Source organism: Ursus americanus, chromosome 30 (assembly GCF_024610735.1).
Source record: "Ursus americanus isolate L20-20 chromosome 30, mUrsAme1.1.p, whole genome shotgun sequence".
NCBI lineage: Eukaryota > Metazoa > Chordata > Mammalia > Carnivora > Ursidae > Ursus > Ursus americanus.
The window spans coordinates 18,783,300-18,809,043 of record NC_142156.1 but is presented as its reverse complement, the minus strand read 5'-3'; the positions used below and the strand labels follow the sequence as shown (position 1 = coordinate 18,809,043).

Below are 25,744 nucleotides of genomic sequence, written 5' to 3'. Positions count from 1 at the left end.
CTCATAATTAACATTTACAAATTCTGTGATTCATAGTCTACTAAAGGCAGGATAGTTCAACAACAGTATGCAAGTTGTGTAAAGAATGATCTATTTTTTTCTAAATCCTATCAGCCAGTTTCTTTGAATACATATAGATCCTCGCTTGAAAAAAAAAAAAAAAGCCAAAAGCCTACATTTGAGGTCCTTTATGAATAAGGTTCCCAGAAGAGGCCTTTCCTTTCAAGCCCTAGAAGATACAATCTTGTCTCTAATAGTTTGTTTCTTCTTTTCATTTAAACCTTTTATCTTAATTAGAGGATTAAATATTGTATTGACCTACTAAGGGAAGTGAAGGGATCCTGGGCTATAATGAATAAGAATCAGATGCACTTTCTTTACCAAAAAACCCTTTGTTTACAAAAATTACTTTATCAGAAGCAAATTACTGAAAAAGAAAATCTAAGATAAAAAAACTAACTGTAATATTTTCTACAGGATGCAAAAATAAGGTTGTAAACCTGGACTGAAAATGGCAGAAGTATTATTAAAAGAAGAAAATTCATATGTGGAAAGAAATGCATGGAAAGGTCACCTGTTAACCTCAGCAGAATGCTTAACTCAGGGGTGAAGTATGGGGAAGCGTGGGATCAGGAAGGGACCCCAGGGGCTTCAAATCTATCGGTAATGTTTTATTTCCTAAGCTGGTGGTGGGTATTCTTTGTTTTGCTTTATTTACATTCTATTTATCCAAATAGAAGAAGAGCTATGAAATGTTCAGTTTTGTATATAGTGATCTTAAGACAATGAAGGGAAAATACAGATGGAAATTTCCAGTAATCTGAGACTGAACCTTGATTCCCTGATAAAGTGCTACATGCATTTACAGAACATTTACCATGTGACTACTGGGTTTACTAAGCACTCAGCAAAAGTGTTGTAAATGAAAACAGTCAGCATCATAATCATTACCTTTTCAGAGGAGATCTTTGCTAGCAAATCAACTTGATATAAAGCAGTTCCGTGTTCTTTTCTTGAACCAACACTTAGGTACCCGCTTCCTGTATCATCACTGGTCAACAGCTCAATATCATTCCACATGTTTCTGAGATTGTCTTCCTGAGCCAGAAACCACTACTTTCCCTGTGACAACATGTAAAATTAGAGAACAAATTATATTGTTATATAGAATACAGTTCCTTGGGAAATGAAAAGGTTTAATATGTGTGTGTGTGTGCGTGTGTGTATACACACACACCAATCAAGACTTTTCTGTTATTTCTGTAGTCACTAGATACTTCAGACCAATATGATAAATGAAACTGGAGCTCTGATTATCATCAGAGAACAAGGTACTGTCTAGGAACATAGACGAATCTGATCTCAACAATGTATCCTAGAGCTTCTAGTATTTTGTGTGCCTAGCTTGAAATTATAACAAGTTTTCATTTGAAAGAAACCTTTAAGCAGTACAGCAATAAATAGTGGAAGCTCTAAAGTCAGACTATCTGGGATATCTTAGGATGGTTAAGGTTCCAAGATGAACTTTAAAAAAAGTCCATTAACGGTTCCAGTATTATACAGTAAATGAAAATGAAAGGGGAAGAGGGGAAAAAATTGAATCAGGTTTCTGACTGAACCAAAGAGTATACCTGTAACCCTAGGAGAGTCACTTGAACATCTCAACAGCAAAGACTTCTGTAACTCATTTTATGTTTGCGGTAAGTGGGAATAGAATACTAAGATGAAAAACAATCCCTGGATCAGTCACTGGTGGAGAATAGCAACCAAATAATCACAACTATTTTGATAAGTGCTAGCAGAAATATGTTTTAAGTTTTATGGAACATACAGCACAGGAAAGATGCTTTTTCATTTACAACCAGTTGTCCTTGAGCAAGCAACGTAATCCTTCCATTCCTTAATTCTATGTAATAGGAACATAGTTTCACCTACAAAGATTATGAGTTTAAAAATGAGTATTTTAACTCATGCAACAATGTCTGGCTCATTGCAAGCACTCAATATTAAGTGTTAGGTAATTTATTATTTTCATCGGTGGAAGCAGGTAACATTTAGGCTATGGTCATAGGAGGTTTTTAAATACAGGAAAAGAGTTCTTATGAAGAGTGTGAGCAAGGGTACAAAACAAAGCATGTTAGAACAGACAATAGTTCTAGTGGCTGGTGTTTGGGTGGGAGTTGGAAGGAGATTAAGACAGGAAGGACAGGTTGGGGTGAATACTTTTATGGATCGCTGTGTTACACACCTGAAAAAAACAGAGAAATATTATCAACCTTCCAGGGCTGTCATAGTCACTCATTCAACAAATGTTTATTGATGCCTACTTTGTGTCAGGGACTGTTCTAGGCACCAGAATACAGCCCGGAAGACAGAAAAGGCCTTTATCATTATGAAGTTTATATTCATCTATGAAGGACAAATAAAATAGTTAACATGTATTGAGTACGCAAGATAGCTTTGAATGCTTTACTCATTTAATCTGCACAACAACCCATTTTACAGCAGAGACACAAGCCAGGGATTAAATAAATGGCCAAGGTCACCTAAAGCGAGTAAATGATGTAGTTAGACAAGATTCAAATTCACGCCTATTAACTGTTATACTGCCTCCCTACAAAAATAAATAAATAAGTGCACGATTACAAACAGTGCCAAAGGTTTTGAACTAAACGATGCTCAGGTGGTGAGGGGGGGTCGTATAAGAAGAACCTGTTAGGTAAGGAAAGAGAGGACATCAGAGCTGAGATCCCAAGAGCAAGAAGCCAACTCTCCAAAGCTCGGGGAGAACAGAGATGCAGGCCGAATGCAAAGGTTCGGAGGCTGGAACGAGTTGGGGGCGGGGGGCTGCCGGGCCACAAAAAAACAGAACAGTGCAGAAGCTAAATGAATCCTTGACTTCAAGATTGGGTTTTTTATGCTCGGTACTACCTACAGGGAAAAGACACTAAGGAGACGAGTGACATGATTTGATTAACGATTTGAAATCGGTTGAGCTGGTGGGTGGAGAACCAATTAGCGAATTAAACTAAATGAAAGTGTCAGTTAGGCCCCCATGCACAAACGCTCCCAGCTAGACAACAGACCGGCAAGAATCGACTTCAAACTCTCTCCCGCCAGCGCCTTGACGGGAAAACACCCGAACTGAGCTGAGGCCGCTGTTACTTCGACCTGAACCCAACCCCAGGTCTCCATAGCAGCGCGTTTCCCCCTCCTCACCTGCAACTGAAGAAACTAAAGTAGAAGACTCAAACTTATCTTCCTGCCACCCACAACTGTCCCTAATCTCTTCAGGTTCTGGCCCTCAGGTTTAAATTGGCGGGAGAACACCAAGCCCAACCCCTTTTACGGCGGCCGGAGGAGGCCAAAATTGCTTTAAAATCGAAATAGGAAGTCGCCCCACCCTAAATTCCACCCATTCCGATTTTCAGGCTGCGCATTATAGCGGGTGTATTCTTGGCTCCGCCCTCCTCCCTGGCTTTACACGCCCCCTTCAAAAGAACAACCAATCACCTCCTCGAATCGCGTTGCTATAGAGACTCTTATCACCACCCTTTTTTTTTTCCCAGCAAGCTGTGCGACGCGCCGGGCCTCATCCCCTTTGTGCCATCCGGGTCTCTCGCGCGAGCGATTTAGTCTGTGGCGAAGCGTCGGGGTGGCCGGTACTGTTGAGAGCGGCAAGTGGAGGCGCCGCCTTAGCGGCCAGGACTCTGGACTATGGCGGTAGGTGCCGACTTTGAGTTTAAAACCAGGGATATTTTTCTGCTACTCTCCAAAGAGTGGGTGAACGGCTTCCAGAGCTGTTGTCCGCGCGTGTGTGTGGACAAAATGGCGCCGCGGCCTTCTTCTGCGCCCGCCATCATGGCTGCCTGCTGTAGGGAGGGGGAAGTGAGGCGGTGTCGGTGGGGGTGGGGAGCCGCAGGGAGTGTCTTTTTTTTTTTTTTTTCCAGAACTTTCCTCATCTCTTTCCTAGTCCTGTATTCCGTTCGACCCACAGACCGGCCTCCAGTTTAGCTTACTCATTCTTGTTAGTCGTTTATATTGAGTTTCATTAGGGCTTGGGGATTTATGTTCGCGTTGGGGAAGGGCTAGGGAAGAGAGAAAAGGGATGGGGGTCTTTGAAAAGTGTTGGGTCAGAAAGGCGTTGTCTGTAAGGGGTAGAATGGGAGAAGAGAATCGTCTTGTAACGTTTTGTTTTTTGCTTACGCTCAGTAAAATTCTAGTTGCATAATTTTAATTAGTGTTTTGTCTGTGAAAACCTTAGTTTATTCCTTTGCACGGAGCTGAGGAAGGTGTTGCTCCAAGGGAGTAAAAAAAATCGACTGAATTACGAGAAGGCTTTGGAACTACGAATTCCGATTGTTGTTCAGTTTCTGAAGCGGCTCGTGATGTAATCATTTTGAAGTCTGAGAAGCATTATAATAAAGCCTTATCATTGGCGTTGTTTCTTAAATTTAAGAACCCTTCGTTGACCCATTTAATTTTAAATAAGAACTATGGTTCTTTAAAAAGCCTGCTTTGGTTCTGTGATGCCCAGTTCTGGTGGAAACGTTATTGTAATTAGTTCATTTTTCTTAACCCTGTTAAAAGAAAAATGCAGGCATCTTGTATTCCTTTCCACTGACTAGAAAGTTCTATTTACTCATCTTCAAAAGTAAGTACGGCTATAAACATACCGAAAAATTTGTAGTTTGCCCTTCCTAAAAATTGGGATATCTGGAATTAGGATGGTTTTTGCCCTCCCTTCCCCCAATACCTAACTGAATTAAGAACCGATTTTTGATAAGGTTTCAAACAGTTGGAAGACTGTTTTGGTGTTTGTGCAATTAATCGATGTAATGTTTTCCTTTGTAGAAATAGTGTTTTGGGCCTTTTAATGTACTTTAAGGAATAGTGTTGTTTTACCACGGCTCAAGTATTTTAAAAAATGAAGTCAGTTCAGACATTTGGTCCTGCAGTGCCTCCCTCAATAAAAAGACACAGTTCCCTGGAGAAGTGGCCTAGTATTAAATCCAGTGTACCTTCTTTGCACTGGAAAAAAATTTGTGTACTATGTCTTAAGCATTATTAGGGTTTTAAACAAGATGTAAATGTAAGATAACAGTGGTGGCATTCTAAAAAAAGCATGTGCTAGAGTAGAGGACAGTTTTGCAGTTAGCATTCAAGATTTAGTATGTACATTCCTGATAAATCGGAATAAAGCTTAGAAATTGTCAGAGAAATTTTATTCAATTAATTTTATTTTTTGGATGCTTTTCATTAGGCCACTATAAAATAGCCTCATGGAAATAGAAGTTTTATGTGGGAGAAGTGGCCACCTATCATTCGTAGTCTGTTTAGTGATAGAATGTGTTTTTTTTCCTGTAGTGTATCTTATAGGTGAAAATGGCTGTTTGGTGTAAGTTATTATCTTGTGTTACAGGGTGCCTTCTTTTAAGCAAAGGGCATTTGACTTCCCTGTTGCCAAGCTTCTGCGATGTTAAGCATGTAAATAAACCATTGACTGAAAAGTTGTACTGCCTGGTCTAGATGCTGACTTTTCCACGGGAAGGCTGTTTTCAGTTCTAGTCATGCTGTCTGTAAAAGTGAATGAGATGTGCCAGTGGTTTGGGAATGATAGTTTTGGCAGAGAAGTCGCATGCTGAGAGAAATGATAGCAGTGCTGAAGTTTTTGCGATTTTATTTTCCAGAGATAAGCTCTGTCAACACTTAACATCACAGACGTGAAATAGTTCGTAATGATAATGATGAGAACAAGAACTAAAAAAAACAACCAGTGTTGTGAAAATCTTAATTATCCTTAATTGTGTGATACCGCATCATTTATTTGATAGTAGACAGCAAAGAGCTAGAGTACCATCCTGAGAGAGGCAGGTAATGTTGCTGGATCTCCTTTGTAAGAGCAGAAGATTGTACTCTATTTCTAAATGATGAAAGCTTTCCTCACAAAAATTTTATGATTCCAGAAATCACCCATATATAGAAAACTAGAGAGGGCATGTGTGGTCACATGAGAGTATCTCCAGTAATTAGTTGCTTCCTCTGTGCTTGGTTGTTTTGGTTTTTACCATTGTTAAAGGCTTAACACATTTATGTCTTTCATCCCAGATAAGCGTGTAAATCTCTTTCTTATTTTATTCTTCGAGTCCAACATTGAGTGGAGCACATTTGTGACTCTCAGTAAATTATTGTTGAAATAATGCAATCTCTCACACTTCGTTTGTTAAATTACTCCCCATTTAGTTTCCTTGGTACTTGTTTTCTGGACTGATTTTCTTAAGGGAGGGAGTTTGTTTTCATGTGATTATTCCTCCTGCTGAAAATCCCTATTCATCCAATCCAGATTCTTTTATAAAGAGCATGGTAATAAATATTTTAGGCATTATGGATCACACACAGTCTCTGTCCCATTCCTTGCTTGCTTAATAATCCTTTCAAAAAAGTGAAAACATTTCTTTCTTTGGTCAAGGGCCAAGTAGTCCACCTTCCATATACTTTCCACATACTACTGAAACTGTTTCTCCTACCTTTTATCAAAATCTGACTTGGGAACATTCAGGTTTTAGCTTCTCAAAGCTTTTTTCTATGACTAATTTAAATCAGTGTGTGTCTTTGCGTGATACTCTTGTTATCTGTAATTTGGACCACACCGTTCAGCAGAGCCACAGAAATACTCTTTTTTAATTGAAAACTAGTAACAGAAATTCATTTCTTCATTTGTTGATTGATTGCTGTGCTGAGTACTCAGCTATGAGCAAGTAAATTGGAAAACAGGGAACTGATACTTAGATGAAAACTTCCTTTTAAGTAAATCAGGACTCTTGGGAAAATGTGTATACTTGATTATTTTTTTAACTTTTACAAAATTTGTATTGTGAAAACTTAAAAAATGCTTTAAAGCAGAAACGACTTAATGTTTCCATAGCCCAGAGCATGTGTGAGGAGAGGCAGATCATATTTTGCAGCAGCACTGTGCCAAGGGGCTGTTTTCATTAAAGAGGGTTAATGAAATTAAGATTGGGGTTCTCAGATAGGTAAGTTAATTCTGTTTATTCTTTTATAATCTAGAAGCATGCTCTGCTGTTCTTAGATTTTATAGACCTAAGTCTCTTTAAATTTTACACCAGTTCATTTTAAATGCTTTTTAATGTATGCTAATTTAAAATAAAAGTATTGGTAAAGTCAGGTAAATGACTTCGCAAATCTAAAATGGACTGTATTTTCTCTGCTTGAATGTTTATTGGAAATACTTGGAGCCCTTATTCTTTCCCTTCCCACATTGTTTTGAAAGTTACGAAAATAATAATTTTTAAAAGTTAAAGACATCAGTCTAATTACATATGTTTCTTTGTTATTGGTTTAGTCATTTCAGTTTATTCGGGCTTATTTATCAGATACAAATAATATTTAGCTATGTAGGAATTGGCCATTCTGATTTATTGATTTATTTTTAAATTTTGTAAAACTCAAAGATGATTCTCTTCTCTCCTTCTCTTTTAAGAAGTTGAAAAACATTTTAAATGTAATTAAGAACTTAATAATCACTTCTCTTTAAACTTTTAGGCTAGCGATACAGAGCGAGATGGACTAGCCCCAGAAAAGACATCCCCAGATAGAGATAAGAAAAAAGAGCAGTCAGACGTATCTATTTCTCCTAGAGCCTCAAAACATCATTATTCAAGATCACGATCAAGGTCAAGAGAAAGAAAACGAAAGTCAGGTATGAATTGTTGGAAACTGTAATTACCACTATCCATGTAGATGTGTGTATAAGACATAGATTTAGTTTTCTAAATAATTAATACATGTTCTTCCCAGTTGAGAAATGAATAATGAAAGTACATTGGTAATTTTCTGGAGAATTTTTCAGTTATGAAAAACATAAATGTTCTCATGCAGAAATTTTATGACTTGTCCAAAGGCAAAAATATATGTTTAAATTTGTGTCACAGTAATTATTTGGTAACCCCGAGATGTTTAAATTTCAGTCTTTCAGCATGGGTAAAATATTTTGAAAGATGTGCCTGGGCAGTGGTATATTATTCTGAGCTTATTTAACGTGCTTTTTGATGTAAGTTACAAGAACATTTTTCACCTTGTTTTTCATTTGACTTAATGTTAGAATATTTCTGAAGCGAGAGGTTTTGGCATTTTGAGAGGTTTCTTACTCATTTACTTGAAAAAGAATTAGACTGATGGGGTATAAGAAGTATGTTTTGCTGTATGTTTTTTAAATTAGTATTGCTATTTAATGAAGAACTTAAGTGAGAACTAGAATACTAATGAGTTAAGAGTATTAAGACTTGGGCTCCAGTTATTTATGCTTTACACGGATTATCCACGGATAATCATTTATAAAATGGTTAAAATGTAATTTTGTGTATATATTTGAAACTACACTATAAAACCACTTTTGAATAGGAATTTCTAAACTACAGCATCCTTTTGACTACTTATGCCAAATACAGTTCAAACTGTTTATTCTCTTGCATTCTTGTTTTGTTCTTGTTTACCTCTGATAAGCCCCTTTATATATAAATTTTCAACACAATGGAAAACAAAATGGGCTAGTCACAATGTTTTGTGAATTAAGAATCTGTGACAAACTGAAAGATAGTATATATGTTTTTGATTTGTCATGGAGGGGTTTTTTTGTTTTGGTTTTTTTGTTTGTTTTGCTTCCTTTCAATTATATTCTGGTTTATTCAGATTGCTTGAGTTGTTTCAAATATATACAGTGGTATTAAGTAGAATAATCCCACCCTGCCATAAAAAATAGTCTTTGGAAGATAGTAAGTAGAATTTTACCTTAGTAAAATGGATTGGAAATTGTCCTTTATTTGAGTATTGGAATTTGTGTTTGAGATGTTTCTGTATCTTGTTTATGGTGAATTTTTGTGTGTATTTACAGATAATGAAGGAAGAAAACACAGGAGCCGGAGCAGAAGCAAAGAGGTAATTAACACTTTGTAGTGAATAGGCACTTTAAAATTCTTGTAAAGTATCTGGTAGAAATGTTTGTGTGAATATATGATATTATCAAGGTAAGTACCAAAACTTGCAATTTTTAAAAGGTTAATTGGGTTATAAAATAAGCATGATATGGATTCATCATTTTTCAAGAAGATAGTTGTTTATATGAAAAGTTCATTCAAAAACTATTAATTTTATTATGTTGTGAAAATATTCACAATAAAAATTTCATATGAAGATTATAATTGGTTTTTTTAGGCCTGTCACACAGAGCTTCCATTAATCTGAGGTCCCGAGTGTCCTTATACCTGACAACTGCTCAGGATTTTCATATAGCAATCATCTTTAAGTAGCAATATCCTAGATATCTGTGGGCTTTTTCTTTATGGAAGATAACGAGAGTCCTCTCTTCATTAGCAAACCAGCTCAGTTTCCCTAAGAATAGTATTGAATTTTGGAATAAAAGTGTCTGTGAGGGACAGCTGGAAAGGTGGCGGTGACTCCAAAACTTGAGGAAAAAGACAGCAGCTGTATGAAAGAAAAGCAGGAGTTAACTTGCTCGCTCACCTGAGAAGACAAGGAATGAGCCAACAAGGAAGAACAGAAGTAGGAGCCAAAAAGGGAGAAGAGTCTTATGGGGGCTGGGCAAGGGACTCCTAAAAAAAATGTGGGCAGGGACTTCACCTCTTCCCCTAATGGAAGCTCTGTTAAATTTTTAATTTAGGAGAGTTTTTGTGAAAATGACTATTTTGTTTAGCTCACATGATAACATTTCTATAATAAATCATACTCAGCGTGCTAATGCGCGAAGAGACTGAACTGAAGACGCTGCAGACTCAGATAGCAAAATAATAAGCCTACTTCATGATAAGGTAACTATTAGTCATTCAAACTCCTATTTCCCTTAAGTATATCTTAAATCAGTTAAGGGTTTTAATGTCTTTTTTTTTTTTAATTAATAGTAATGTTATGTTTGGAAAACTGGTTTGAAATAAACTCTAAAATCTTTGGAAAATGAACCACTTAAAGCTTTTCCAGTTTGCCACTATATGGCAAAATCAAGGAAATACTTTTACAAGCTCATATTAACAGAGAACTGGCAATGAAACTAAAATTTAGCTGTGTCTCCAGGTCTCTTATTTTTCTGCAAAATATTAAATAACATATTATGATTCTTTTCAGATATATCATGCATGTTCCAAAATGTTTGGCCAAGTTTTTTGTTTTTAAGCAAAGTTAATCTTGAGTGGAAAGAAAAATGCTATGGCTTTTTGGGAAACATGAGTTAAGTGTCCTGTTGTGGTAGAAAAGCAGTGGCCTGGGCATAAGAAGAACATGGGGTCTGGGTTCAGCTGCTACCATGTAGCTTTGTGACTTTAGATCTTCATTTAGTCGTACTTAAGTAAGGGAAGTTTAGAGGCTCTGAGTTTCCTTCCAGCTTTAAAATTGTGATTGAGATGTCCAGGTTTTTAAGCTTTAGCTAAAAGATGGATTTGACAACTTAATGTGAGGAGATCTAATGTTTATCATTTTCTAATTTGGTATGTGAGAGTAGGATGGAGACTTGATCATGCAGTTAATTTTAGCTCAGTCTCTGAATGCATATGTTGTGAAAGCAAAAGCCTTGGTTTTTATCTTTCAGAGTATGGGGGAAGTATGTATTATATAATGGTATAGGGATTAATTATGTTATGCCTAGTTTGATCTAATAAAAATTAAAACAGATACGGTTGCCATTTTCTACCCTAGGTACATGAAATGTAATAGAACTTCAAGCCCGTTGGGATATTGCAAGATGAAAAGTGATTGCTTCACAGTTTAGACATTGGGAGAAAAATCAAGAGCCGTCTTTTAGAGAGGATCTGGCAGTATAGCTAAAAAAAGGACACTTCAACTCTGCGTAAAGTAATTTAAAATTGCAGAAAATACTAATAATTAGTAAGATTAATTTTATTTAGCTACCTAATTGAAATGCGTTTTCTGGTGCATTTCTTTGTGTCCTGATCATCTTCACTATTGTTAAGTTTTTAAACCTAAAATAATATGTACTCTGGTTATAGAAGTTGATGTATATATGTATACATGATCTGTTTCTCTAAAAGGTTTGTTGGACAATTTTGAAAGTTTTGATACATGTGTACTTCCCTTACTCCTTTAGATAAAAGAAATATCAGGCATTCCTCTTTTTTTGTGATAATAATGGTTTTTCAATATTATTTCAACATTGAAAATTATTTTGTTATTTTGGGGAGGAAACTGCATTTGGGGGATTTATAAAGATAATACGAATAGTATATTCATCTGCAACATTTGGGTGATGTGAAACTAGATCAATTTTTTTATTTGCCACACACTCCTAAGGTTACTAATGTTGCATCACAACATTTTTGTCTACTGATACCCATACTAACTCTCTTTGTTGCACTATTTTCCTGAAAGAACCAACTTCTTCTTAAAACAGGCAAGAAGACATGAATCCAAAGATAAATCATCTAAGAAACACAAGTCTGAGGAACATAATGACAAAGAACATTCTTCTGATAAAGGAAGAGAACGACTAAATTCATCTGAAAACGGCGAGGACAGACATAAACGCAAAGAAAGAAAGTCGTCAAGAGGCAGAAGTCACTCAAGATCTAGGTCTCGTGAAAGGTAAGTAATTTTGGTATTTATTAGTGCTAAGTAAAGAGCTATATTGTGTAAAGCTTCTCATGAACCCAGCAATACCCAAACAATCTTCATTAGAAAATAGATATTTTTTGCTAGCATAACCTATTTGCCCATTAATCTCTGCTAGTAGCTGAAGTCTTTGGGGCATTGTTTTCTGATAAAGGCAAAAAAGGTGTTCAAGACTAGGGAACAAGGGATGATTATGATTAACATTCAATTAGCAAGTATGCGTTTTTAAATTGCAGGATTTATCTGTCACTTGCAGTGGAAAAAATTATATGGTTGAGCTATGTTTAAGTCAGTATAACAATCCTTTTATAGTGTCAACATGGGATTTGTTTGCTGTTAAACTCTAATTTAGATTTTCTTTTGTGGTATTGAAAACTGGGTCATGGCAAAAAATTTGTGGGACTTTCAAAAAGAAGCCAGTGTTTCATGTATGTTTGGAGTTTTCTGTGGAAATGTATATATATGGTGTATCAGATTGGGTCAGAATTTTTAACTTGTCATCTTTAAGTTGCATAAATACTTGATAAGGCAGTAATAGACTTCAAACTATTAAACAGAATCTTAAGTTGGGTTAGGATGCATTGTATTTTTAACACGTAGCTTTATTGTATTCCCTCTGAGACATCAAACAAGAATAAAGGCTCATTTGTTGTTGAAATTTCTTCCATTTGAAGCCTCAATTAGCCTTTCTAAACACAATACAGAGTTAGTTTATTGCTTGGCTTGACAGCACACATTGCAGATAATTCATAATGTCTGTAATTTGAAAAGACGCAGCTCTAAATAACTACACATTTGTGTGTTTTAATTTCAGGCGTCATCGTAGTAGAAGCAGAGAGCGGAAGAAGTCCAGATCCAGGAGTAGGGAGCGGAAGAAGTCAAGGTCCAGAAGCAGAGAGAGGAAGAAGTCACGATCCAGAAGCAGGGAAAGAAAACGTCGGATCCGATCTCGTTCCCGCTCAAGATCAAGACACAGGCATAGAAGTAGAAGCAGAAGTCGAACAAGGAGTAGAAGTCGGTAAGTATTCATCATCATCTTGAATAAAATCAGATAGCTCCCTCACAGGGTCTGTTCGTCTTTCAATCTGAGAATATCAAAATTGTGGATCAGGATTTTATTTATGAGTTATAAATATTTTAATAACATTCTGACTAATAAAGAACAAATATAAACACTCGCATAGCATTCTTACAGATACTCCTTTAATCAGATCTTCTGTGAAGTACAGGTAGAAATAGTCCTATTAAAATTAGTTCATTTGTTTTGGATGTCGAATTGTGTTAATCGTATAATCAGAGTAGCTTACATTTATTGCATGCCTACCATGTGCTATGTATTATGTCAGCTTTTTCCATGTACCAGCTCATCTAATTCTCAAAACAACTGTTTCGTGAGTTAAGACCATTGGGCTTAGAGAATTTAAGTAACCTGCCCAAGAAGCCTCGAATTATAGTTATTAAATGGTACTGTCAGAATCAGGTCCCGAATATGTCTGAATGCAAAGTCAGTGGATGTGCTTAACCCACCATACTGTATATGCTATCTCAGGTATTCAAAAAGATGAGCTTAATTCAAACCTGTCTTGATTGAGAGGTTTTAATATGTTTAGTCTGTACTTATTTAATTTACATCAGACAATTATTAATAGTGCATATACACAGATACTGACAGTAAATAATGGAAAAGCTTTTTTTGTTAGTTTATTGTTCAAGTTAGTCTATAAAGACTGAAATACAAGATAAAAGATTGTTTATTACAGTTTGGCTTATCTATTGTTTATTAGGGGTGTTTTGTTTAGGGTTTTGAATGCAAATGGTGGGTTGTTTCTTAGATTTTCATTTATTTGAACGAGAGAGAGAGACTGCGCGCACGCACAAGATAGGGGAGAGGGAGAAGCAGACTCTTTTTTTTTTTTTTTAAGATTTTATTTATTTGAGCGAGAGGGAGACAGCCAGTGAGAGAGGGAACAGAAGCAGGGGGAGTGGGAGTGGGAGAGGAAGAAGCAGGCTCCCAGCAGAGGAGCCTGATGCGGAGCTCAATCCCAGAACACCAGGATCACGCCCTGAGCCGAAGGCAGAGGCCCAACGACTGAGCCACCTAGGTGCCCCTGAGAAGCAGACTCTTTGATGAGCATCAAGGGGCTCTATCCCAGGACCCTGGGATCATGACCTGAGCCGAAGGCAGACATTTGACTGACTGACCCACCCAGGTGCCCCCAAAATGGTGGTTTTATTAAAGCAAAGGGGCAGGACCTATAGGCAGAGAAACACCTTATGTTGATCCGTTTTTAATAGTTTAGTTCTTAGTAGTTGACTCATTTGAGCTTCACCGGTTAAGAGTTTTAGGAAATTTAGGTAAATGATGATTTCATCATTATCATTAATATTTTATTCTCCATTTGGGCATACGGGCCATTATTTATGGTATTTCTAGGGTTTTTTTGTTTTTATGGCATTTTTAGTTTTGACCACTGTTACTCTATTTTATTCTGCTCAGTGCCTATTGTTTTTTATCTTTCATTTTCCTAATTCGTTTTACTGATTTTGTGCTTGGGTTTTTTTTAACGTTTACAAATTCGTTGTAGATTAAAATACTAGGAAATTTAAACTACTTAGGTATCTATCCTACATACTGACCTACATGAATATAAAATGATTGTACAAGGTTAGTTTTTGCAACATTGGGTGTAATAGCAAAAGATTGGAAAATATCTTAAATGGTTTATTTGTAACGGAACATTAAATGAACTTACAGAAAACTAGCAACATATTCAGGGAACTTCCATACCTTGTGGAAGCTATAGGACAGAGGTGGAGAGGAAAGGGTTCAAAATATATTGTCTGCTGTTTGCCTTTTTGTTGAACCTATGTAAATATAATTAATTTTGATAAAGTGTATTATTACTGGCTTGTCGTACTGCAACATGTGAAATACGATTTATTACAGAGATAGAAAGAAGAGAATTGAAAAACCTAGAAGATTTAGCAGAAGTTTAAGCCGAACTCCTAGTCCTCCTCCCTTCAGAGGCAGAAACACAGCAATGGATGCACAAGAAGCTTTAGCTAGGAGGTAGGTGTATTTTCTGTCTGGTGCATTTTTTCTTTTCGACTTGAAGTACATACTCAATTGTGTGGACAAAGTGGATGCTTTCAGAGTTTTAAGTCAAATAAATGTAGACATGATACCAGTTCTGATCTAGAACTAAGTGTTGTTAATTCTCATTTTAAACATTTACCTATTTGTGCAGCTGGAAAGATTACGATGTCTGCAACAGTTTCTCTATTTTCCTTCATGATTAACTGATTCATTTTTCTCAGATTTAGCTTCCTAAATATTTTTGGTTTACAATCGAAGCTTTTAGAAATCTTAAATCGAACTCTTAAATTTTGCCTCTGAAACTGCATTGTCCTTTTGTTTTTCTTCCTCAAGAAAAAGTCTGAAACAATTCCGTCAATAGGTTTCTTATTTTGAAGGTGGCAAATAATAAACATTACAAGGTGATTTATTTGATCTTGTGAATTTTACTGCTGACAGCGTAGGGAGATCATTCTATGTTTTAATTCTGTAAGCATTTCAAAGATGTTCTGGTAACTGTGGGACTACACACAGCAGGGCTGTCTGGCCGAAATGTGCAAAACCATTGAAAGAACTGCCTCATATAGAGAGGCGAGAAGTAAAGTAAAATCCAAGTGCTTGTTTGCAGGTTTTCCCATATTCTGAAAACTATACTCTTGATTTTGGGGGTTTTTTTCCTTATGAAATTGAGTTTGTATTTTTTTTTCATTACAAAAATACAGTTATCACAATGTAACCTGATGGGCTGCTGCCCTGTGAACCCAGCCTGGCAGAAACTCCAGCTGAACAGCAGCAGCAGCAAAGGTGTGAGCTCGCCCCTTCTTCGTTCCATTCACTTTAGTGAATGGTGTTAATTCCAACCTGCAGTGGCCATTTTAAATATGCATCAATAGTAGTGAATCATATTTTCTTTCTGAAACTAAAATCAACAGAATTAAATAATTTATTATGATATCTGAAGTAAGTTATAAAGAATGGTCTGTTAAGTCTGACCAGTATTTTTTTAAGCCCTGAAGTCTGTTCTTACTATAAATTGGTTGTGCTTTAATTTTTGGCTTTTATTAAAGTTGAAGCTGTTTACTAGTAAAGCATCTAAAACTTTAACTTAAAAAAATCTACGTAGTGTTTTTCAGATGACAAGTTTACGTGGAATAACTCTTAAGAATACCAGATTGCTCCTTGGCTACTTTGAAATTTGAAAGGAGATCTTTTGTTAATAAGATATTACAATATGTAGACCTTTTTGTTGTTGTTGTTCCTTTTTTTGTTTTTAAATAAGGACAATTTTTAAACTGCTTTGAAGATAGTTTTAATATCTGGGTACCAACATTTTAATGTTACCCCCTAATCAGAAACTTTTATTCCCAAGGATACAATCAAGTCTGTACTGTCTTTCTTGCATGCGTGCTCAATAAAAGGGAATAAAATTATATTGTTATATTCATTTTATGTAAATTCAATTGTTAAAGGCAATGCCATTTTCCTACCTGTAGTACCCTAAAACAAAAAACCTTTTCCTTAATCTTAGCCCCTTTATACCACTAATTAAAGGAGGAAGAAGTGGCTTTTAACTTATGATTGGGAGATCAAGGAGTCTTGAAGAAAAGAGGTTTCTCTTTCAGGAACTCATGAAGATATTACTTAAAATTTGCTGTATGAGAAGTAGATACTGACTTGACAGCACTTTAGGATATGTATTTATTGGTAAAGTTAGTGTGAACTACAGTATTTTGTCTGAGGATGAGTTTGTGTTTCATGTTTCTAGTTCCATTGCTAATGATAAACTTCTTAAGCTGCTAAAAGTGAATTCCCTAATAAGTTTTTTCCCTCATATTATTAGATCATAGAGAATGACAAGTAGGGGTTTTTTGCCCCTTTTGTATTTTGGGCTTTTTTATCTTTATTAATTTAAGGCTATATGATAAAATCTGTTTAAATACAAAAGTCATATTTGGCATTTTTTGATTGGCCTTATCCTATATCAGCCTCCCCCCAAGAAGCATATAGGTAATTTTGTAAATATTGTTTACTCCTTTTAACATACCATGAGATTTACTCAGTTCTCAGTTTGTCACTTGCAAGATGTAATTTTATCCTTACTGCTATACCAGCACTGATAAAGGCTGAGTAATTTATATTTTTTAAAACTATTCTGTGGGAACTGTGTGTAAAAGCTATTGCATTTTTTTGGCTATTCCATGAATTTAAAAATGTTTAAAACCAGTATTGAAATATTCTTTAACTGTGGCTATCTTAAGAACGAATGCTTTTTTTCCCCCACATAGAGATACCAATTGTGTTAAACTTAATTTAAAATTTTGTTAAGTGTTTCATGTCTATACGTGTGGAGAAATCAAAGATAAATACTGGTTTTATATTGAGTGTTATTTTAAATATATTGAAATTGTCTTTGGCAGGTTGGAAAGAGCAAAGAAATTACAAGAACAACGAGAAAAGGAAATGGTCGAAAAACAAAAACAACAAGAAATAGCTGCAGGTAATTTATTTTCTTTATTATGAAAGTATGACATTTTTTATAGAAAATCTGAAAAGTTCAGAAAAATAATAGGAAGAAAATCATCCATGATCCTTGCCTACCCATCAGTGCACTGTAACCTTATTATTATTATTATTATTATTATTATTATTATTGAAATGTGAACATTTTATTTTTAATGTTAACTTTCATACCTTATAAATTCTTCATGCATATGTATTTCTTACTTGGTTTATGGATCTGATTTTGACAAACAGGCGTTTTTGTTCATATAACACTTTAGCCATCGTTGCACATGTATTTTAGTCATGATTTTTGGGAAAATGCAGTTTATTAAAGAAGACAACCGAACTGGGATAAGAAAGCAGGTTTTTAGACATAACACAAACATTGCCTGTGGATGGTTAAAGGTGATCAGAGAGAGCTTATTGAATTACATGAAATGTAATCTGGAAGGTGTTTTTATCTATTTGTTGATATTCCTAGTAAATGGGTACTTTTTGAAATAATCTAAAATTGTACAAATTGGGATGCCTGGCTGGCTCAATTGGTAGAGCATGTGACTCTCAATTTTAGGGTTGTGAGTTGGAACCCAGTGTTGGGTTTAGATTACTTAAAAATAAAATTAAAAAAAATTTTTTTAATTGTACAAACTACCTTTATGTATGTATGTATTTATTTATTTTAGATTGGGGGGGATGGAGGGTGAGGGAGAGGAAGAGAATCTTAAGTAGGTTCCACGCCCAGCTCAGAGCCCAATGCAAGGCTTGATCTCATACTCCTGAGGTCATGACCTGAGCCAAAATCAAGAGTTGGAAGCTCAACCTACTCAGCCACCCAGGTCACCCTTTCCATTTTGCTTTTGTGATTAGAACAAAACTTTCATAACTGGATTCCCATAGTATTAGTAATTAACGTACTCTGGGCTGACAGAAAAATATGTAACCAGAACAGTCTTTCTGGGGCGCCTGGGTGGCTCAGATGGTTAAGTTTCTGCCTTCTGCTCAGGTCGCGATCCCAGCATCCTGGGATCGAGCCCCACATCAGGTTCCTGGCTCAGCTGGGAATCTTCTCTCTCTCCCTCTCCCCCTGCTCATGCTCGCTCGCTCTCGGTCTCAAATAAATAAAATCCTTACTTAAAAAAAAAAAGTCTGTTTACAGAAAATTGACTCAGTTCTTGACTAAATCACTTAAAATGGAAATACCAGGCATGGCATTTAACTTCTGTGCGATTTGGGCTTACATTTGTTAAATGTGCATAATACTTGTTTAATATCTTAGATATTTGTTAAGAGTTTCAAAGGAATGTCTAACCATTTTGTAAGCTTAAGGAACCATACAAATAATATTTATTGTTACAAGTTTAGCTACAAGTAGCATAGTTCATTTTCATTGAAATCACAAATCTTTTTACTGTTTGTAGAATACCTACTATTTTCAGATACATGAAGTATCAGTATATATAAGGGATCATGTCCAGAAATGTCTATTATAAATATATTCAATAAATTTTTGTTAGAATGTTAATTGCTTATAAACTAACCTGCATTTCCTTATTTTGGTAAAAGTATTCTGCCTTTTTGTAGATTAGTTCTTATATATAAATGTACTGCTGTAAACCAGGAGGTTGGTTTTGGTTAGTCTTAAAAATCTATGCTTACCTCTTCAGCAGCTGCAGCCACCGGAGGTTCTGTTCTCAATGTTGCTGCCTTGTTGGCATCAGGAACGCAAGTAACTCCTCAAATAGCTATGGCAGCTCAAATGGCTGCCCTGCAGGCTAAAGCTTTGGCAGAGACCGGAATAGCTGTACCTAGCTATTATAACCCAGCAGCTGTGAATCCAATGAAATTTGCTGAACAAGAGAAAAAAAGGAAAATGCTTTGGCAAGGCAAGAAAGAAGGGGTACGTTCTTTAATTCCTCTCTTTTGTCATTTATTCCTGATTAGCAGTTGCTTGGAAAAACAGATTTGGATTGGAAAAGATGGGTTTGGGTTTTTCTTCTCTAAATTTGATTGTAATAGTTTAATTTACCACAATTTAATGTTGGAGAAAGATTGATCTAAGAAAACCAGTAGTTTGAAGAAAAACATTATTCCCATACATTTACAATGGGGGAAGATGCTCCCTGGCTTAGGCTTTTTCATAAAGGATATATTATGAAGTACTTCTATTTCTTTGCTTAATTACTTTGTAATAGAAGTCTTAATTATAAACAAAATAAATATATGCATTGATACATGCTATAAATGCTTTCAATTTCTTTTAGATCTTACTACTTAGATAGCTAAATTTTATGAATTGTAAAAGTTCAGTGTTTCTTTACAGGACAAATCCCAGTCTGCTGAAATATGGGAAAAACTGAATTTTGGAAACAAGGACCAAAATGTCAAATTCAGGAAATTAATGGGTATTAAGGTGAGTTACGCACTTTGAGTTAAAATTCATATTAACGTAACATTTTCAGGTTAACATTGGTCTTCTCCCTAAAAGTTAATTTCAGTAATGTGTGAACTGTGGGTACTTTCTGTTGCTTTTTTGTTTTGTGCTTCAGATTAATTTCACAGAATTATGTTGTCATTATTAGTTGACAGTACAAATTATTCAATTTAAATTAACCTGGTTGTTGATTATAACCTATTTATACCTTAAATGAACCTTTTTCTAGATTATGAGCTTTTCTTAGTAAATAAAAATGAAATCGTAAATGGAAATTGATGAATTTGCTTTAAAAAAAAAAAAGCTCATTTAAAGCTAACTGTAGGGACTCCTGGGTGGCTCAGTTGGTTAAGCATCTGCCTTTGACTCAGGTCATGATCCCAAGGTCCAGGGATCGAGCTCCGCATTGGGCTCCCTGCTCGGAGGGAAGTCTGCTTCTCCCCCTGCCTGCCATTTCCTGTGCTTATGCCCACGCATGCTCTCTTTCTCTGACGAATAAATAAAAGCTTCAAAAAAAAAAAAAAAAAAACGGGCGCCTGGGTGGCGCAGTCGTTAAGCGTCTGCCTTCGGCTCAGGGCGTGATCCCGGCGTTCTGGGATCAAGTCCCACATCAGGCTCCTCCGCTAGGAGCCTGCTTCTTCCTCTCCCACTCCCCCTGCTTGTGTTCCCTCTCTCGCTGGTTGTCTCTCTCTGTCAAATGAATAAATAAAATCTTGAAAAAAAAAAAAAAACTGTACTTGGAGTAGGAATTTTTTTTAAGATTTTATTTATTTGACAGCGAGAGAGGGAACATAAGCAAGGGGAGTGTGAGAGGGAGAAGCAGGCTTCCTGCCGAGCAGGGAGCCCAGTGTGGGGCTCGATCCCAGAACCCTGGGATCATGACCTGAGCCGAAGGCAGACCCTTAACAGCTGAGCCACCCAGGCGCCCCTGGAGTAGGACCTTAATATTTAAAGTTTCCAGAAAGCTTTTGTAAAATGGGGGGGGGGGGTGGTTTTTGTTGTTGTTGTTTTGGTGGTTTTTTGTTTGTTGGTTGGTGGTTTTTGTTTTTCTTGGTGTATTTTGTTTTGTTTGAATAAGGCGGAAATGTACAGATCTCATATTTCATGTAACCAGTAAAAAGTTCACAGACGCTCAGGTATTGATTATTATTACTTACGGGAGTTGGTGTTTCATTGAAGGGTTATTTGGCTTAAACTAAGCTTCACTGAACTTGTTTTTTGAAACAGTGCCACACAACCTTTCCATTTATGCTAGCTTTTTAATTCTTTCCTTAGCTCCCCGCATAATTCCTTCCTTTGGTGCTGCTCAGATGTCAACTTTTTAGTCCTTTCTCACTTGCCTTTTTTTTTAAAAAGCAAGCACACCATCCCCATTTTCTGCTTTTCTCCTAGACTCTACTTATTGAATGGTATGTTCTACATTTTCTTCCTCATACCCACTAAAATGAAGTTGATTTTTGTTATATCCTGGTTTTTATGCCAATACCTAGAAAGAACATTGCCTTGCACTCCATAGATGCTAAATGAATTGAATGGAAGGTAAATATGTATCCTAAACATGTCAGTTATCTGTACTGTCTGTTGAGAAGAACACTTTATTCTCATTTCCATTTATTTTAATAATATATTTTTTATCTGATATTTAGAGTGAAGATGAAGCTGGATGTAGCTCAGTTGATGAAGAAAGTTACAAGACTTTGAAGCAACAGGAAGAAGTATTTAGAAATCTAGATGCTCAGTATGAAATGGCAAGATCACAAACCCACACACAAAGAGGAATGGGATTGGGTTTCACATCATCAATGCGAGGAATGGATGCAGTTTGAAAAAGATCAGACTTAATGTTTGGGACTTTATGGACTTCTGGTTCTGATGTCAGGTCCTTGTTCACCAAACAGCTAGCATTCTAGCTTGCATGGGTGTTGCATTGACTTTAATTTATTGAAAAATACGATTTTTTGTAAATATCAGATCAGTGATACTGGTGTTAGTGTTGTAATCAGGTTAAACACACTTCCATTAAACTTGACAGGACTATAGAAGGACAATATTTTTTAGTTCATGAATTCTACTTTTCAAATATATAAAAGCTGCAGGTGGGATAAAATCTCATACATGGATATTTCGTGTCCGCTGTCTTGTGTACTTTTGTACTTAACCTTGTACAGTTATTTTCATCTCTTGAAACATGAAAGAAATGTTATGTAGATGTTCTTTAGAAGATCTGGCCATTTGGTACATAATCCAGCACAAAACGCTGGGTGGTGATGACAATAAAAATGGTTTTCTCAACACTGGTGTTAATTTAAGTTACCTGGAATTCTTATTTGAATTTGTTTCATAGTTTTTGTAGCATTTTGCAATTGCTATTAGAGAACACTAGATAGAAATTCCTTTTTTTTTTTCTTTCTTTTTTTTTTTTTTTTTAAGAAAGTTAACTATGCTCTAGGCAATACCATGGTGAGCAAAATGTAAAAGGAAGTTAGGAGGAGTAAACAGACTTATTACAATAATACTGTTTTCCTACTACTGTAAGGAACAGAATTGGTGTACAGTATTTGTTCAATATTCCATATGTTATTCAGGAAATAGATTAATACATTAAAGGGATGTAAGCACTTTTATTTTAATAAAGTGCCTTATTACAAGTTCTTGGTATGCCCTTTGCTCATTATCCCTTTGAAGTCTTCAGTAGCACAAAGTACTAAAATATTAGAAAACTACTTTGTCACTAAGTTAAATAGGGCATGAATCTGGTGGAGGGAGGGGACTAAAGAACTTGGAATTCATTTGCTTTTATTACTACAAAATCATGATTCACCTTTTCCTAGAAAAATCCTACAACTCCTCATTGTAGTAGCACAATACTAGGGAAGTGTACTTAATAGTAAAACTTAAGTTTTTTTGTTTTTTTGTTTGGGTTTTTTTTTGAGAGTGTGGTGAGGGACAGGGAGGAATCCTTCAAGCAGACTCCTTGCTGAGTGCAGAGCTTGACATAGGGCTGGATACCATGACCCATGAGATCATGACCTTAGCTGAAGCCAAGAGTCAGACAACCAACCGAGCCACTCAACTCCCCGTTCGTTACACACCTTTATTTTTATTTTTTTTTATTTTTTTTTAAAGATTTTATTTATTTATTTGACAGATAGAGACAGCCAACGAGAGAGGGAACACAAGCAGGGGGAGTGGGAGAGGAAGAAGCAGGCTCATAGCGGAAGAGCCTGATGTGGGGCTCGATCCCATAATGCCGGGATCACGCCCTGAGCCGAAGGCAGACGCTTAACCACTATGCCACCCAGGCGCCCCTAAAATCAGTTCATAAGTCTGGCCAACTTGCTTGTTGAGCATGTTTTTGTGATAAATAAGTGTAGTTGTGAGATTTTTTAAAGTATTTTGGTAAATGTTTAAATTTCACTTCCCTAGAGCACAATTTTAAGAAATGGCTCTTCATAAAAAAAAAGAAAGAAATGGCTCTTCATGTTTCAGTGACAAAGTCAAATTTCTGGGGTAATGACACCGTGTTATTTTTCATTCTGGAGTCCCTACAATTCGAATTTTTCAGGTTAGCTGTACCTTCTCAAATAGAAATTTTCACGGGCTGGGGCACCTGGGTGGCTCAGTTGGTTAAGCCTTTGCCTTCAGCTCAGGTCATGATCTTGGTCTTGGGATCTGCTTCTCCCTCTCCTCCTGCCCCTCCCCCTGCTCACGTGTGCATATGTGCACTGTCTCTCAAGTGAATAAAAATCTTCTTAGATAAGTTGTTAAATTTTTTTTTCTTGGGCTCATAAAAGGCAGTGTGGAAATGAAAGCACTACATTAATTGCTTACTGTGTTTTTCTTTCTTTTTTAAATTTTATTTATTTATTCGACAGAGATAGAGACAGCCAGCGAGAGAGGGAACACCAGCAGGGGAGTGAGAGAGGAAGAAGAGGAGCCTGATGTGGGGCTCGATCCCATAACGCCGGGATCACGCCCTGAGCCAAAGGCAGACGCTTAACCGCTGTGCCACCCAGGCGCCCCTTCCTGTGTTTTTCTACAGTACTTGAGGAGCTGTCCATACATTATGAGTGATATCCATCCTGCACTCATCTAAAGCAGTAATTTAAAACAGTAGCCAAGTTTAAACAAATGAAACTACAGTATCTAAAATAATTCAACAGGTAATCAGTAATTTTGAGATCTTACATATTTTTAAAACCCAGGGTGTATGTTTTAACACATCCCAACTTTGACGTACCAATAGCCAGTTCCATATAGCCTGAGACAACCAGATTGGGCAGTGCAGATCTAGAGGGAGGCATATAGGTAAATTTAAGATGCATAATTAAGAATGAATAAGCAATTTTTGGAGTCCTGACTGGGGGGTGAGGCGGGGGCAGGTGTGTGGTGGAAAACATGCAACTGCTTGGCTCAATTGGGAATTAGTTTATAGGCGAGACATACTGGATGGTTTTTATGTGTTAACCTTTCGTTCCCCCCTTTGTCCTGGCTGTTACTGTGCTTTCAGTATCAAAGCCTTTGTACTCCATGACGGATATGTTTGAGTTAATCCTTGTGCGCAACATAGTTGCTGTCCAGGATATATTTTATTTTTAAATAGGCTCTACTCACAACACTGACATCAAGACCTGAGCTGATGGGGTTCCTGGGTGGCTCAGTTGGTTAAGTGGCTGCCTTTGGCTCAGGTCATGATCTCAGGGTCTTGGGATCAAGCCCAGCATCAGGCTCCTTGCTCAGCTGGGAACCTGCTTCTTCCTCTGCCTGCCACTCCCCCTGCTTGTGCTCTTTTCTCTCTCTCTCTCTCTCAAAATCTTAAAAAAAAAAAAAGATCTGAGCTGTGATCAAGAGATGGACACCATAAGGAGGGCACATGATGTAATGAGCACTGGGTATCAAATAAGACTGATGAATCACTGAACTCTACTTCTGAAACTAATAATACAGTATATGTTAGTTGAATTTAAGTTTTTAAAAAAGTCAGACTTAACCAACTGAGCCACCCAGATGCACCCAGAAGATACATAAATTTTTTATAAAGATTTTATTTGAGAGCGAGCACATCAGAAAGCCGGAGGGCAGTGGGAAAGGGACAAGCAGACTCCCTGCTGAGCCATGGAGCCCAATGCAGGGCTCTATCACAGGACCCTGGAATCATGACCTGAGCTGAAGGCAGACACAACCGACAGAGCCCCCCAGGACCCCCCAGGAGATATTTTAGAGACGTGGTAGCTAGGCAGGTCAGTAAAAGGAGAGCACACTAATATTTAAGACAAGATACAGTGAACGATGTGAGAGCAATTGGCTTTCAGGGTAACTTGGAAGGTAGAAGAGGACTTGGTAGTTGTGGATAGGTGTTGAAGAAAAGGCAAATTGAAAGATGAGGTTTCCAACTTCGATGGATTTTTATTCCATGAAGTTTAGAAAACTGAAGTATCATTGAAGAAGTAAATTGGTGCAAGGAGATGGAAACGAGTTTTATATATTATTCCAAGTTAAAGTTTCATAGGTCAAAAGGTGATTAAATTATACTTAAATATCATTTCTATGGGAGCCTGGCTGGCTCAGTCGGTAGAGCATACGACTCTTGATCTCGGGGTTGTAAGTTTGAGCCCTATGTTGGGTGTAGAGATTACATAAAAATAAAAAATATATATACTTTTATATATTATGTATATGTATATATACATATAACATGTGTATATACATACACACACACACAGTTTCTGTTGGACCCACTCGTTCTCTCGCTGGCCATTCACCAGGAATTTCTGTAGTTGTCTCATCCTCAGTCCCAGCCCTTTGAGTGTCTCAAGACTCAATCGTGGATTTTTCTCACTCTGTATTCTTCATTATGCCATTACCCTTTACCGTAATTATATTTAACGTCCTTAAAAATGTGGGCCAGCCAAATGTCAACCTTTAGTTTAGGCTTTTTCTCGGAGCTTTACCGAAAGATTGAGCTGCCTAGTAAACCTCTCAACTGGGGCTCAGATTTTACCTTCAATATATCAATGGGGGGGGGGGGGCTAGGTGGCTCAGTCAGTTGAATGTCCCACTCTTGGTTTCATGTCGGGTCATGA

The 25,744-nt window shown here is 36.6% G+C and overlaps 2 protein-coding genes across 5 annotated transcripts in view; one reads left to right on the top strand and one right to left on the bottom strand.

Annotated features, from left to right (window-relative positions):
- Positions 1-3,325, bottom strand: part of KNTC1 (kinetochore associated 1) — a 68,078-nt gene extending 64,753 nt beyond the window's left edge. The window contains exons 1-2 of the mRNA XM_045777917.2: positions 3,220-3,325; positions 952-1,122 (exon numbers count right to left, since the gene is read on the bottom strand). Coding sequence (XP_045633873.1) covers positions 952-1,080 — 129 coding nt within the window. The 5' untranslated portion in view covers positions 1,081-1,122; positions 3,220-3,325. The remainder of the gene's footprint in view (positions 1-951; positions 1,123-3,219) is intronic.
- Positions 3,326-3,562: 237 nt separating this feature from the next.
- Positions 3,563-21,953, top strand: RSRC2 (arginine and serine rich coiled-coil 2). 4 transcript variants are annotated; one of them, XM_045777884.2, is made up of 10 exons: positions 3,563-3,723; positions 7,564-7,720; positions 8,912-8,955; positions 11,435-11,625; positions 12,467-12,670; positions 14,600-14,722; positions 17,146-17,225; positions 18,898-19,127; positions 19,551-19,640; positions 21,308-21,953. In XM_045777884.2, exons 1-10 carry the CDS (start codon positions 3,718-3,720, stop codon positions 21,485-21,487), a joined length of 1,305 nt encoding a protein of 434 aa, XP_045633840.1. In that variant the 5' UTR covers positions 3,563-3,717; the 3' UTR covers positions 21,488-21,953. The 4 variants fall into 4 exon arrangements, with proteins under 4 accessions (XP_045633840.1, XP_045633834.1, XP_087713534.1 ...); XM_045777878.2 differs by having other exon boundaries at positions 18,895-19,127; XM_087857408.1 differs by lacking the exon at positions 3,563-3,723 and adding an exon at positions 9,768-9,845 and having other exon boundaries at positions 7,624-7,720; positions 11,413-11,625.
- The last annotated feature ends 3,791 nt before the right edge of the window (positions 21,954-25,744 follow it).

Excerpts from the sequence above, each read along its gene's own strand:
- RSRC2 (XM_045777878.2), top strand. Across the intron at positions 8,956-11,434 it reads GCCGGAGCAGAAGCAAAGAG|GCAAGAAGACATGAATCCAA; the intron begins GTAATTAACACT and ends TTCTTAAAACAG. Across the intron at positions 19,128-19,550 it reads GGCAAGGCAAGAAAGAAGGG|GACAAATCCCAGTCTGCTGA; the intron begins GTACGTTCTTTA and ends GTTTCTTTACAG.